The sequence below is a fragment of the Tauraco erythrolophus genome, chromosome 11 (genome assembly GCF_009769465.1).
Source record: "Tauraco erythrolophus isolate bTauEry1 chromosome 11, bTauEry1.pri, whole genome shotgun sequence".
NCBI classification, from domain to species: Eukaryota; Metazoa; Chordata; class Aves; order Musophagiformes; family Musophagidae; genus Tauraco; species Tauraco erythrolophus.
Window position 1 is genome coordinate 3,540,129 of NC_141475.1, and position 13,807 is coordinate 3,553,935.

General features: G+C 39.0%; 1 protein-coding gene across 2 annotated transcripts in view; it reads left to right on the forward strand.

Moving 5' to 3' along the window:
* The window catches only part of GIGYF2 (GRB10 interacting GYF protein 2), a 76,769-nt gene that overhangs the window by 3,348 nt on the left and 59,614 nt on the right, over window positions 1-13,807 (forward strand). For both annotated transcript variants that reach the window (XM_086618472.1, XM_086618473.1), the window contains exons 2-3: window positions 9,156-9,234; window positions 11,852-11,981. In XM_086618472.1, coding sequence (XP_086474598.1) covers window positions 9,194-9,234; window positions 11,852-11,981 — 171 coding nt within the window. In that variant the 5' untranslated portion in view covers window positions 9,156-9,193. The remainder of the gene's footprint in view (window positions 1-9,155; window positions 9,235-11,851; window positions 11,982-13,807) is intronic.

Below are 13,807 nucleotides of genomic sequence, written 5' to 3' on the forward strand. Positions count from 1 at the left end.
AAGTTAGTAAGTTTGCTCGAGGTGTACATAAGTTATGGATGGAACTAAGAATTAAGTGCTTTAAATTACAGGTCTGTGCAACATTGGCCCTCTTGTGGTTGGTGGTAGTATGTATATATCGTCATGTATATCATAGTGATGTTTAATACCATTATTTTCTTATCTTTAGCTCAGATGGTAGCGAAGGATTGTAGAAGACAGAGGTGTTAGTAGCTGAGATTGCCACAGTGTGTTGATTACAAAATGTGTCCACTTCTCTTTTTTGCCGAGAGTGGGCTGCCAGTCCATTCCCTCTAAAGGTGGTTAAATGCTCCTTGAATATAGAGACTGTAGCGATGGCTTGATGTCTGTGTGGGAAACTAGGCTGACATTGAACTTTTTATGTCCCACTTGCTTTTTTTTTTTTCTTTTTGCATGGAAAGGATACACAGAATTGTTTTGATGTGTCTGAGGTTTTTGGCAAGTGGGAAACACACGAAAGTGTGTATTTTCAGGAGAGAGCATCTACTGTAATCCTTAAAGCTTGCAGTATATAGAAACTGGATATGTAGACCTCAGGATTGTGGAGAAAAGCAGAAGGGATACCAGGAGTTCTCTAGAGATAGTAGAGTCTACAGGTCAATGAGAAATTTTGATGGACATTTATAAAATTTATCTTAAAATATTGCCTTGTTGACAATACCTTTTGGATCACTTATTATTTTTTGATTCCCTCTGCTAGTTATTAAAGCTGTGCATTTTGATTTTTCTATCTTTTTTGGCCGTATGTTTTGAAAAATCTTGGCGAATAAGAATGATTAATTAATGCCTTTGAGTGGCTCTTGTGTTTGTAATTTGTCATTATAAACAGATAAACGAGCTTACATACAATGTGTTAGGAAAATGAGCTGGTTAGAAAAGTATTTGTGTATGTTAAAGAGCTGTTACTGTATTCAGTGTAAGCATGATGGATGCTTTGGGCTTTGTGAAAGTAACATTTTGTTACTGGGTATTTGGTCCTTTTCATGCAGTAGAAAAATATTTGTTTCAAGTTGTGGTTACTGTGAAATAACATTTTCCTCCTGTCGCTGACAACAAATCCAACTACTTTGCATTCTGTTGATAGGATTTTATGATAAAGATGCTGTTTTGTGTGGCTGGGAGATTCAGAGGTTATAGATGTCCACGTGTAGATCAGATTGGATAGGAACAGATTTGAGGTCTTGTGTGCAGTGATGTGTCAGTTCCAGTTGGAAGAAACAGAAGGAAAAGGTGCATTTTATACATGGCGAAGATTACATTGGGTGATGGTGCTGCTGATGAATGGATAGCTGCATTTATGGAACTTCGGACTTGGAGTCAGGATATTGTGTGGCAAGGAGTTGGGGTTACTGCCAAGTGATGGATGTATAAAGGGATTCTTATGTGAGCCACATATGGTGGAATCGGAGGATGATTTAGGTTGGAGGAGACCAACCTTGGGTGGTTGTCTTCTCCAGCCCCCTGCTCAAAGCAGGGCTGACGTCAGCATTGGACTTAATAATGTGTGGTAGAAAGTGAGTGAAGCCGATCATGGAAATAGCATATGGCAAGGCTTTTAAGTAAAAGCATCTAATAACTTGATTTAATAAATCAGGGGCCCAGTTCAACTACCATTAACACCAGTGGAAGCTTTTACATTAGTGCTGAATCATTGGTGTATGTAATTTGCTCTATTTATGTTATACTAGGCTTTAGTAGTACGAAGGCAGGATCCAGATAACATCACAAGTCACTTTATGAAGATATGGTTCTTAGATCAAAACAAGTATCTTCAGCAGTATTAACATAAAGAGAAGAAAAGTGATAACCTGTTAAAAATGTTATTTCTATGTAGTAACAAGTTACCTTCTGACTTAGGTGTTGATGAGCATATACAATCTGATACACAAATGAATTCTATTTGTTTTTTTTTATTAGATACTTGGTTACTGTTGAATATTTGTTTCCTGAAGTATAGGATGTCTCAGAACTGCATGAGTAGGAAACATTAAGGGTGGGGGGGAATTTCTACCAAGCCCAAAGAAGATAGTTATGTAAATGACATTTGAAAACAAAGCCAAAAAGCCCCACAATGAGGCAGATCTGTCAATTCAGTGGGTGTAGTCTGAAGCTTTGTTCTGCCGTGTTGCATATACGTACGGGCTGTACAGCGCGTGTGACGAGCGAGAGGGGTGCTGCAGGGTCGCTCGGGTTGCGTTCCCATCGTCTGGCTATCCGCCTCCTTGAGGAGCAGGTGGACAGGCTCAGCATCCTGATCTGTAGCATCTTATGGGATGGCACAGAGCAAATACTGACCTACCAGCAAATTTGTCACATACAAGGTAGAGACAAACGGGGAAGTGATTTTTCAGCTGGAAAACAAGAGTGCTGGCAGGATTTTGGGACAGGATTTGGAAGGAGAAGTGGCTTGTGTTCCAGCCAGCGGCAGGGCCAAGGGTGTGGTCCCCTGACTCTGCTTGGAGCTTAATCGCTGGTGTCTGCCTTTGGCTGGAAGTCTGGTAATGAAGGTGGAGGTCACTCTGCTTTCTGGCTGAGAAACTGGGAAAAGCTTTCACGTTTGCTCGTGTTCAGTTGAAGTAAGAAGCGGATAGTTCTCTAACCTCCAAGCTCACAATAGTAGGTAGGAAAGGAGGAGAATGTCTGGAATTGTGATATTGAATGTTCCTTTATTTTCCTTGGATTTCGTTAGCTGTGTAGGTTTCCTTAGTCTTTCTTGTCATCTTATCCCAGAAGAGCTTCAGCACCTACTTCTTGCGTTGGTCCTTCTTGGCTGCGGTGCAACATGTTGCAAGCTGCAGTGCTCTGTGAAGTTTTAGATGGATCTGTATGAAGTGAGCGGAGGGTGGTCAGTGTGGTCCTGCCGTTTGAGGCTGTCATGGACAATTTTTGACCAGAAACTGCTGAGAGATTAAAACACTTTTGCAATTATTTGAGACAGGAAGGTTGTGAGACTTTAGGAGATCTAAAAATGTAACTGTAGTAACAGGGGCGTAGCTTCTGGAGAAGTGGATGCTTTAGACATTGTTCCATTAGGAAAAACTTCCTTTTGGCATGTGGGTAGATAAGCGTTGAAAAATTCACCGCCTTTATCAGGATAAAGGCTTGGTAAACCAGAAGGGACTACTGTGACTTGTCTGGCATCTTGTGTGAGTAATGGATTTCTTTTTTTTTTCTGATTAGTTTTCTGTTTAAACTAAAACATACTATTTAGAAAATCATTTAGTGTTGACCTGAAAACAGCTTACTCTGTTGTTTAGCTCTGAATGTTTTGCTTTAGTCCCTTCACTGAATAAACTTGGGTCTACAGCCTTTTTTAGCTGCATAATAATTTACAGAGTGAGCAAGATACTGAAATTTTTCTCAAAGCTCAATAAATAGAGCTTTGGTGGGATTTTTTTGTGGTGTTTTTTTCCTCCCACTGTAAGGCATATCTGTCATGTTCTATCAATTTTTGAACACCTGATTTGTCAGCTTTCTTGGCCTTATGGACAACAGAACAGGACACTATCTCTGCAGGGATAAAATCCACTCTATATCATACTCTAAATTTCTTATTTCTATATTCAGTGTTTTCTGTTAGTTCTTTTAGTCAGTGTTGTGTCGTATGTTCCTTTTCAGCTGATTATTGTCATAAATCTCACATTGCTTTCAGGACTGTGTCTTTTCTGGAGTAGTCTTGCATTTGTTGTATATCACCCATGTTTTCTGCTTGTGAGTCTTTTGATTGTATGCTTGGCCTTATTAAATGCAACCTGCTATACTGGACCGAGTAATTGAATAATTCATAATGGTATTACTGATGATGTGTCATTTCCATTATTTACCATAGCCATATTTGTCGTCCTCAAGTTGTAGAAGTTATGTAGGCCAATGTTACAGATTCTGTATAAGTAGAGGATAGCTTCTTACCTTTCACTCTGAGAGTATTTTGCCTTCTGAGATGGGTTGTTGTAGATTCTTTAGAATAAAAGGTTAGAAGAAAAAAAATAGAGGTGATTTGAGGCTTTTCATGTGGTTCTGAATGATTTTGTCCTTCTTAGTATTCTGCTTAAATGTCCTGCAGAGGTTAAAATTTATTTTACCTACTTGCTGGAGCAATGAAATTTCTACTCAAAAGTATAGTTTGATTGAATGTCTTCCATAAGCCCATGCTGGCTGGCCTTAATTATGTCAGTGTCCTTTAATCAGTGTTGTCTGCTTTAGCCAGTGATTAATATCAAACAGACTCGTAGTGTAGCCACCTGAGTCATCCTGTTTACCACTGTACTTAAAAGGTAGCTTGCCTACAGTTCAGGGTCTTCTTTAATATTTCAAGAATTAGAGAAAATCAGCATTAATTATTTAGTCAACCTGTTAATTTTTTTTAAAAACACAGCTACTGGCATTGAAATTAGCTAGCTCTAGTAGCTGCCTGTGGAATGTTTTCTTGCTTGTGGAAGGCGAAGTTTTATCGTCTTGATGTAATGTTGCTGTTGCGTGGTGGAGCACTGCTGTTAAATTCCTGTTCCAAATGTTTCTGAGGAGAACCCGGTTCCTTGCACTTAAATCTGCTTGCGTTAGATCTCCGTTGTGTGCTTTGGTTCTCAAAATTTTCAGCCAATTTCTAGATTTAAAAGGGTGTTTCAAACCTACAGTAGCAACAGAACCATCTTGAAAGGAAAGGATACTTTTCTTGCTAAACATCTCTGATCAAACAGTAGACCATTTCAAAATAAAATAGCTGTATATAGGAAGGATCAGTGGTATATCTTTTTTTTCCAAGGTTTAGGTTTCCAAAGTTAATAAAAAACCTAAGCAAGCAGCAGGCCAAAGCTATAAATTGCAGTGACAGTTCAAATCTTTAATATTTTTTTTGTCTGTAGGAAAGATTAGATGGGCAGACCTGAATGCAGTCATTGTCTAGACTCAACTTGGGATGCTAAGAATCAGTTTATCTCTATCCAAAACAGTAAAACATCTTGGTAAGACAGATTGCCGTGTGGTACAAGCTGACAGAATTCCGTACTGGAAAGTAGGAGTTTAACATTGCCTGAGAATCTTACCTCAAGCGCCTGTGAGTAAGGGACAAACCTTAAAATGGCTATTTCATGTAAATCTTGAGGTTGATCAAAGTCTGGAAAACACAGCAGTTTAGATCTTTCAGTGTGTCTGAAAAACAGCTTTTTGCCTAGATGTTTATTAGATAGCTATACGTTTTTGAAGACAAGAGCTTGTGGCCAACACGTGCCACAATAATTATAGACCTTCCTTAGATGATTTTTTTCCAACTGAAATGTGTTCTTACACATTTTAACACACAAATCTGGCTGGCAGAATCAAGTTCCGACTTGTCTGAAGCACATGTTTCTGAGGGCTTAAATAGATTTGTCAAGTACTAAATAGTGAGCTGGAAAAGTAATGTAAAGAAGCACTTTTTTTTGTGTGTTTTACCAGCTTGGTAAAACAACCACTGTACCTAAAGCAACCGGATGAAATGAGTTGAGCACTGCTGATAGCAACTGCCGTACCTGTAATATTACCTGTTAATTGTGAGTGAAAGCCACTTAAAGGCTTAATGTTATTGGATTACATTTTGTATCTGCTCAGAGGATGGACCCCCACTTCCGAAGTACTGAACAGCTGACAAAATAGGGTGTTTTTTCCCTTGCCAGTCCACGAATTGGTGGTGGGGTTGACATGATTTCTTCTCGTTTCAGTTCTGTGTGTTGACAGTGGGTTGGTGGCTGCGATACCACCTCAGGAAAATGTGGTTCCAGTTTATGAAGCAGTTCCGTTTTTCCCCAAATATGTGAGAAAGTGGCAACTGTTTGTAGGGTTGCACTGGCACCTTGGTCAAGGATTGACCTAATTTGAAGAAAACCCTGGAGAAAAGGTTCCCCTTTGAAGGAGGGGTGGGAAGTCCTCAGGTAGCATTCTTGCCCAAGCACTGGTGCTAACTGCTTGTTACCAAAATATGGCCTCAGTTTCTTGCTTCAACTTGAGGCTGTCCAGGTGTGCTCTTTGCCCATATAAAATCTGTTGCTATGCAGGTTCCTCAGTAAATAACCATTAATTTGTAGAAAATCTTGATTTAAAAAATTTTAGCAGTTTGAAAAGGGATTCAAAGAGGAAATGTGTTAAGTATATATAATTTTTGTGATTGACCATCCTTGATGACTGAGGAGGCAGCATAGATAAGAAAAACCAAAATTAACACTTTAATTATTAATATTGAAGCTTAGAGCCTAAGAAGCTTATCTGGATAATAAAGATCTGATAAATTCATGCCTTTTTCTTGGCCAAAATAGTTAACATTTATGACCTGATCATTGATTCCCTTTTTCTTGCTCACCCTTTTTCTTGCTCCACCCTAACTCTTTGCTCTCGCCATGCGAGCGCGGTGTGGTCCACCCTGACTTGCCTTTCTGGTTAGTACAGCTCCTCCTCCGCGCACCGACCGCGTGTGGCGCGGTCCCTGTCAGAGGTTCCTCTCCCGTTTGGTCTCCGTGCCCTCACCTTTTGGCCGCCTCTTTGGGAACCGACAGAAGCAGCGTGTGGTTTTTGCTTTCCCTGTCTTCTCTGCTCTGACATGCCAAGTGTATTCCTCTTGCACAGTTCCTGTTCCTCTCTCTCTTTCCTAAACCATTACCTGTTTCCAGAGTGCCTGCGTTCCAAGGGTTTTCTGATTTGCCTGTAATTTCTTTTTCATGTATGTTTTATTTCTAGGCAATGTTGCCTATTAGACTAAATTCACCTGTTACACCTACTCATATCGTCTGTAGATCCATTTTTTTCTGGGTTATTTTCCTGTTTAGCTACAATTTCACCTGCTTACAGGTGTCTCACTTTCAATTCCAAATTCATACAGTCAGAACTTCTAGGGAGGAAGTAACTTACTCGAATGCAGCACAGCAGAGGAAGCCAGGAAAGACTTCAAAAAACAAAGTGTGGTGGCCAGAACGAGGGACAAGGAAAGCCATTTTGCGGCTCAATGGGATGGGATCAGCAGGCTTTGAGTATGCTTGGAGGTACTGAAGTGCTCAGGAGTCTAGTGGAGAAAGATGACACAGTATCCTCTCTTTTTGGGAAGGAAACCCAGAGGCTGAAGTGAATCCAAAACTAGGAAACCACTCAATCCTAACTGGTTTTTAGTGCTTTATCCTTGTATCTGATACTTTTCAACTGTGTTTTCATTGCAGTTTAACAGTCAGTGCCAGCCTTTTTGGTTTTACTGATACTAAGCTATTTTTGATGTTCAGAGCTAAAGATCCTGGGTTCCCTGGTGATCCACAGGAGTTGATCTGAAAGCTCTTCCCCCGACACCCCCCCCCCCGGCAGAAGGATTACAGGCATTGCAGGAAGTGAAGGGACAGCCGTCCAATTAAGGCTACTAGGGATTGTGTTAGAGGTTTGTCTCTGCCAAAGCGTGCATGATGGTTTGCTTCAGTTGCGCCACGATGTTGTCACATGTGGCTGCTGTATGTCTTCTTCGGGTACCTTTGGATTTGCAGAACAATGAATGGATATACCATGAATGTTCTAATAAGCTGTTGGCTGCTTCAAAAAGGAAACCCAAATCAGACCAAAACTGCCTCAAACTAGGCCTGTGACAGTAGCTGGGTATTTTTGTATGAGCTTCTGGTGTACGTAGTGGGGATAATCCCATTTCATTATTTAGGGTTATTGTGAAAATAGAAATATTATGATTTGTATATAAATTATATTGTGTATGGGGAAGAAGTTAATATGGTATGTAGTAAAAATACATGAGCCAAGTGTTGGTTGGTAGGTTTAGGCTGCAGGGAATTTTAAAACTATTTGTAATCTTATGCCCAAAAGATTTGGGTAATACCTGCTTAAGCAGTTTTAGTGTGTTGGGGTTTTTTTTTTGCATTTTCTAGCTTTCAGGCCGTTGATTTTTTTTTTTTCACTTGAATATCATTACTTTAGTAGCACTTATATAAGAAAAAGTTTCCTTTTTTTGTTTTCGTCTTTTTTTCAGTAACTAATGCCCTTTCCACATATATATCCCCACATTTTGTTTTTCTTTTCCATCACTTTTTCAGGCAAAATATAGACAAGCTTATGAAGCCCATTATTTAGAGTCTGTTAAAGAACAGAGTTCTGATATGGCAAAGCTCTCTCTCTCTCATCTGTCTTTGAGTGCTTGAAGTCAACCAGTTTCTGTAGGTAATGCTTCAAATCCCTTTTTGTTTGGAATTTGGCGACAGTGTGTTTGATTTAAAAAAAAAAAAAACCACACACAAACCCCAAACCCTCTTTCCTCTGCAGATTTGGATTTTGCTGTTGCTGGAAGGAAAGAGGAGCTATATTTCCTTACTACAAAAGACACTTCTTCAGAACTGCCTGGGCTGGACTTGGCTCTGATAGAGAAAACTTTGTTGCTTTCCCTTAGCCTTGTTCTTTCCCTCCAGTTTCTCTTCATCTGCTTTTGTCCATACATTCTTGATAGATAGGAACTTGACCTGGCCCTCACTAGCATCTGCAGGACCTTGGCTAGTAGGAATGAAAATAGCTGAAGTCTTAAGTTGTGCATATTCTTGGTTTTGTTAAGCAAAAAAGAGAGAAATACTGTAAGCTGCCTGCAGATTTAGGAGGATGTCACAGCATTGCATGTACTCAATCTTTAGAAGGCTTATTTTTCAAGAATGAGCAGTGGAAATTTCTTGAATACTCTGCCTCAACTGATAAATCTTTCTTGCTATAATTCTAGTGGGTTTTTATCCTCTCGTAATTGTCAAGAGGCTGCAATTCTGTTAATTAAGCATTACTGTTCTTACAGAAGAGGATTATGCATCAAATTCTTCATGTTTGGTTGTCTTGCAGTAATCGCTGATTTGAAAAGGGACTGTTTGTACAAATTTTTTCTTCAAACACCCCAATCCAGTGTCCTGTTTGAGCTGTTAAAAGAGGAATTTGGGGAAGAGATCTTGATGCAGTTACTCCTATGTTAGTAAATTAATCTGTGTTGGAGAACTGAAATTAATTCCTTTAAAAAAAAGAAAAAAATAAATTCCACGTAGTCAGTTTTTTTCACTTCTTTGCATGAGCAGATGTGCTTTTGTATTGTGAAGAAATTTGTGGAGGACTGTATTAATCCGGTTGTTTTCATAGTAAACATTTTTATTTTTCAGGTTAACGCTTCTTAAAAAAGAGGAATAGAACAGGAAAAATGGCAGCAGAAACTCAGACACTTAACTTTGGGCCTGAATGGTGAGTTTTTTTTGTGTTTTGTGAGACTCTGGAAACTTGTTTAAAAAACCCAACACAATAATTTCAGTCCTTTGGGACTGAATCGATTATAAGGCTGAACGGGATATAGTGTCTTTGTTGCTCCATACTGCTTGGCCTCAGTCACTGGCCTGTGACTGGAAGCAATATTACAAAATTAGTCTTCACTTTGTAAATTGGCATCGTGTATGAAATGAGTTGAGTTTCATGTGATGGTAATGCATAACATGCACACGGCTACCAGGTATCTGAGGGAGGAATAACGTTCATGATCTGGGAGGTATACACCAAGTAAGTGAAGACGACTGACTTGTTTGGTCTTTCTGTCTTATACATTTTAAAAAGTAAGTTCTTACACTCTCTTTACTAGGCTTAAGTCTTTTTTGAAGATTTTAAAGCTTTTTAAAGCTTTTTTTTTTCAGAATTAAAAAAAAAACTATATGGAAAAAAGCATGTGTTTCATGTCAGCCTGCTGCATGCATGCACTGAAAAGCATCAGGAAGAATGAGCTGTTGTGTTCAAGGGAATCCATGACGTTGTATAATCTTGTGTCAGCTGTTAGTTTTCCGGCTTGTCTGACATGTGTTGTCTTGGCTTTTGCTCAAGAGTAATTGCACAGGTGTGATTATTGTTCAGTGTTTGCTCCAATGTCTTGTTAAAGTGTTGGTGACTGCAATTACAAACGAATTCCAGCTGGTGTGGTGCTTCGGAAGAGGGATGTGATGCTTAAGTGTGTAAGTGGGAGCATGGAGTGGTTATAGGAAATAGAATTGCTACGTAGCGTGCGGTTAGACTGTTACTGGAATCACGTCTTCACTCTTGCTGACACATTTTTATACACGATGTAAAAAAAAAAAATTCGGAAAGTATTCAGCAAGGAAGACAGACGTGATTTGTGGCCTGGATAACAATGAGAGAGCTCAGTCTATTTTGTTAGATTGAAAGAAGGTTAAAGAATTACTTTATCACTATCTATAAATACACCCACCAGGCAGATAGCTTATGCTGGAGTGCTCTTCAGTGTAAGAGACAGACATGATTAGATTCGTTGATGGATGGAAGCCAAAGTTATATTAAAGAAAGAGAAGGAGGAAGACAAATCTAAAAAAAGCACATATTTTGACAGTAACTGGATTGCTGTGTCATAGTGAGGGGACTTCAGTCTCCATTTAGCTTAAAAAACGGATTAGATTATGTATGAAAGTATATATTATAATTCAGTGAGTTACTAGATTTTTACAGGAATAATGGAATAAATTTCCATGATTTATAATTGTTCTTTTGGGTTGCAGTATAGCCATGTGTGTCATGTATGCTGTTGTATCACTTAATAGTGAAACTCTTGGTCGTGTTTGATCTGGATTGGTGTTGAATGTTGCACTGAGCCCTCTAATTCTTTGAATAATGCCTCCCCAGGCATTTTTTGTATGGAAGTGGTATGTAAAGAAACTGCCACTGGGTGGCACCAAATTAAAAAAAGTAAGATAAATGTTTGACTTGCAAATTACTTTTTCCTTTCTGTTTAAAGAACAGTAGAACAAATGAAAGCATGCTTCAATAATTAGGTGAAAGGTAGCCTCTGAATCGAGGTTTTAGTTTAGAGCATCTTCTTTTTCAAGGATTTTGCGATTGTTGAGAAGACTTTTCATTGTTTTATACCTGTCTAAGGTACACATCAAGGAGAATGCAGGAAAATGGTCTAGGTTTTGTTTCTTGATACACATCCTTCTGTAAAACATTCCTCAAATTTAAAAATACAGGATATTTGGGTAGTTGAGGAAACGATTGTATAGAATGAGACTCATCCACCTGCAGGATGGGAATAATACCACACAACTGTAAGATGTTATCTGCAAGAAGTTCAGTAGCTTACCTGTGTGGGATGGGACCAAACTTAAAAACGTATTTATCTGTTCCTGCATGTTACATTACTGCTTGAAACGCCTCTGAAGTAAAGTGTGTCTGTTTTTTACTTTTTTTTTATTGAAACCGTAAGCTCAGTGATGTATGTGCTTTCTGAAAAATGCCATCGATTTTAAATTCTGGAAAAGGAATTTAGAGTAGAGTAGGATTCCAGAGACACAAGAAGAAACCTCATTGCAAAATTTACTGTCCTATGCTGTTTGTTCAAACTTTGTGAAACATCTGAATAAACTTTTTCCTTGGATTTATGTTTGTCACACTGTCCCTAGTGTGGTAACAAATTATTCTTATCAAAAAGAAGTCGTGGTCATTAAGATCTGTGGAAGATTGACAAATTAATTTTGTGCAGCCAGGGTAAATAGCTTAGTCAAGGTTTTAGGGGTGTAGCTAGTTTGCTATATAGTCCACAGGAAAGACTTCTCCAGGGGATGACTTGAATTCCTTGATGCACTTGTGGGAATTTTTTTTTCTTCCTTTTTCCTGGCTATGGGAAAGTGAGGGAAGCTCTTTCACTTTTGTTGAAGCATCAAGCTTTAGAGTTTTGAAGTTAAACTGTTAATGTTTTTCAGTAGAGGATTTATTTCACTTGTGTCAAAGCTGTAAATGTGCAGAGAGATGATAGCATAGTTGAAGACACACTCTCTTCAGTTTTCATTGCTTTTCTGCTTTGTTTCAGGCTGCGAGCTTTGTCCAGTGGCGGGAGCGTGACATCCCCTCCTCTGTCTCCGGCCTTGCCAAAGTACAAACTAGCAGACTATCGCTATGGGAGAGAAGAAATGTTGGCACTTTTTCTAAAGGATAATAAGGTGAGCAGGAAGAGGACGAAGGCTTCATGTGTGTATTCCTAATGACAGTCTTGTGATTAGGAATAGAGATTTGTATTTTGTGATTATGGGCAGAGAAGTTGTGCATCCCTTGGCAAAGAACTGAAGAGGTCTGATTGTGGGGGTTTTTTTGGTGTATGTGCTTATTTGATCCCATTCTTACTGCATTCATTACGTTTGATTCTTCTTGCAACTTTAGGGGCAACTTGCTCTACCCTCTGAGAACAAAAATCCTGATTGCCATATTCAGTCCCACTGCCACAGATGACTGAGGGTTAAATTCTCCTTGCAGCTGTGCAGATTTGCTTGCCTCAGTAGAATTTTATTTAGTATAGTGTAAAATAGTTATTTGATTCAGCTTGAAAGTCAGGCAATAAATCATATTAGCAGATAATCTAAAAAAAGGCAAGAGCTGCCTGTTTGTCCTGACTTGTGGTGGTTCACTTTAGCAGGTAACCAACAAAAAGAGCTGTCTCAAGTAGTTCGCTTCTCTGGGACTCAGGACACAAGTACAATCTAGCACATGTAACACAACAGAGCAGTGTAGAAAGTCAAGGACTTCCCTTTGGTTGAAGTTCAAACGAAGGTTCTCAGGGATACAAAAGTCACATTTCAGAGAGCGTTTTGGGCAAATGATTCATGTGTTCTGTGTTTGTAAACATCACGTTTTTCTGTAGATGATGACAGAGGTTAGTTTATTGCTGCAGCAGGCACATAGTGACTTGGAAGTCTGAATTCCTCCAAGAGCCTTGCCCTCGAGTCAGGGAGGGACTGCAGGAAATTGTCAGGTTGTGCCTTTAGCTTTGCATGTAGCCGTGCACACATACCTCCATGGTCTTACCCTACCGTGGTTGCTGACATTTTCATACAGTGCTGGGAGCCCTGTGTTGCTTCTACATGGATTCAAGGACATTGAATGTCAAAGATTTTTCTAAATCTGTTAAGTGTTTTATAGCTTAAAGCCATGCTTTAACATGGAGAATTATCCTGCTCTGCTTTGAGAAGCTGTGATTTAAACCTTGATGTTATGCTTGAATAAGTCAGCCTGTCAGAAGGTATTGTTTTTTGCAATTGTGTATGTTATATCAGATGATGCTGAGACCTCTACGGCTGTGACTGATTCAGAAGAACCTGTTAATACTCTGTGTTACAGGAAGCTCTCCGATGGTTGTGAATGGTCCAAAAGAATATTGTCTCCTTGTGTGTTTGCCAGAAGGGCGTTATTATTAGAGTATGTCTTCCTTTTGCTATACACGTGTTTCCATGGTGTTGAGTCATTCTCGTCGAGTCTGAGAGGACTCTTGATGCTGTTTCTAGTCTACTAGATGCAATGTTTTTAAGCTCTGTCTTGCACCCTAGTCCTTTTTCACTGCATCATCTTCCTTCTTTACTGGCTGAAGATTAGGCAAAGTTGCATCTCTGATTAAAAGATACTCTGATTGAAAGCTGGAAGACTTCTGCTAATATATCACTAAATGAAAAAATAAAACGCTGGGTTGCTTTTGCTTTGATTAAGACTGGGAGAAGTCTTTATCTCTAGTATTGTGAACTAGATATTTTTGAACCAGTTCTCTTTTGGCATAATTAGAGCTCACTTGGCTGTAATCGCAGCTTCTTGTCCACATGCTCAAGGTCACATCTGCTGATGGAGCTTCCGTCTGAGGGACTGATGAAAAATTAGTGTTAAAATTTATTTTTATTTAAATCATCAGTGTTCTCTACTTAATAAATCTGTACTTATAGTTTCACTTTACTTTTTTTTTTGGTTTACTCTCCTTGGTTGTAAATTGGAAATGCTGACTTTAAAT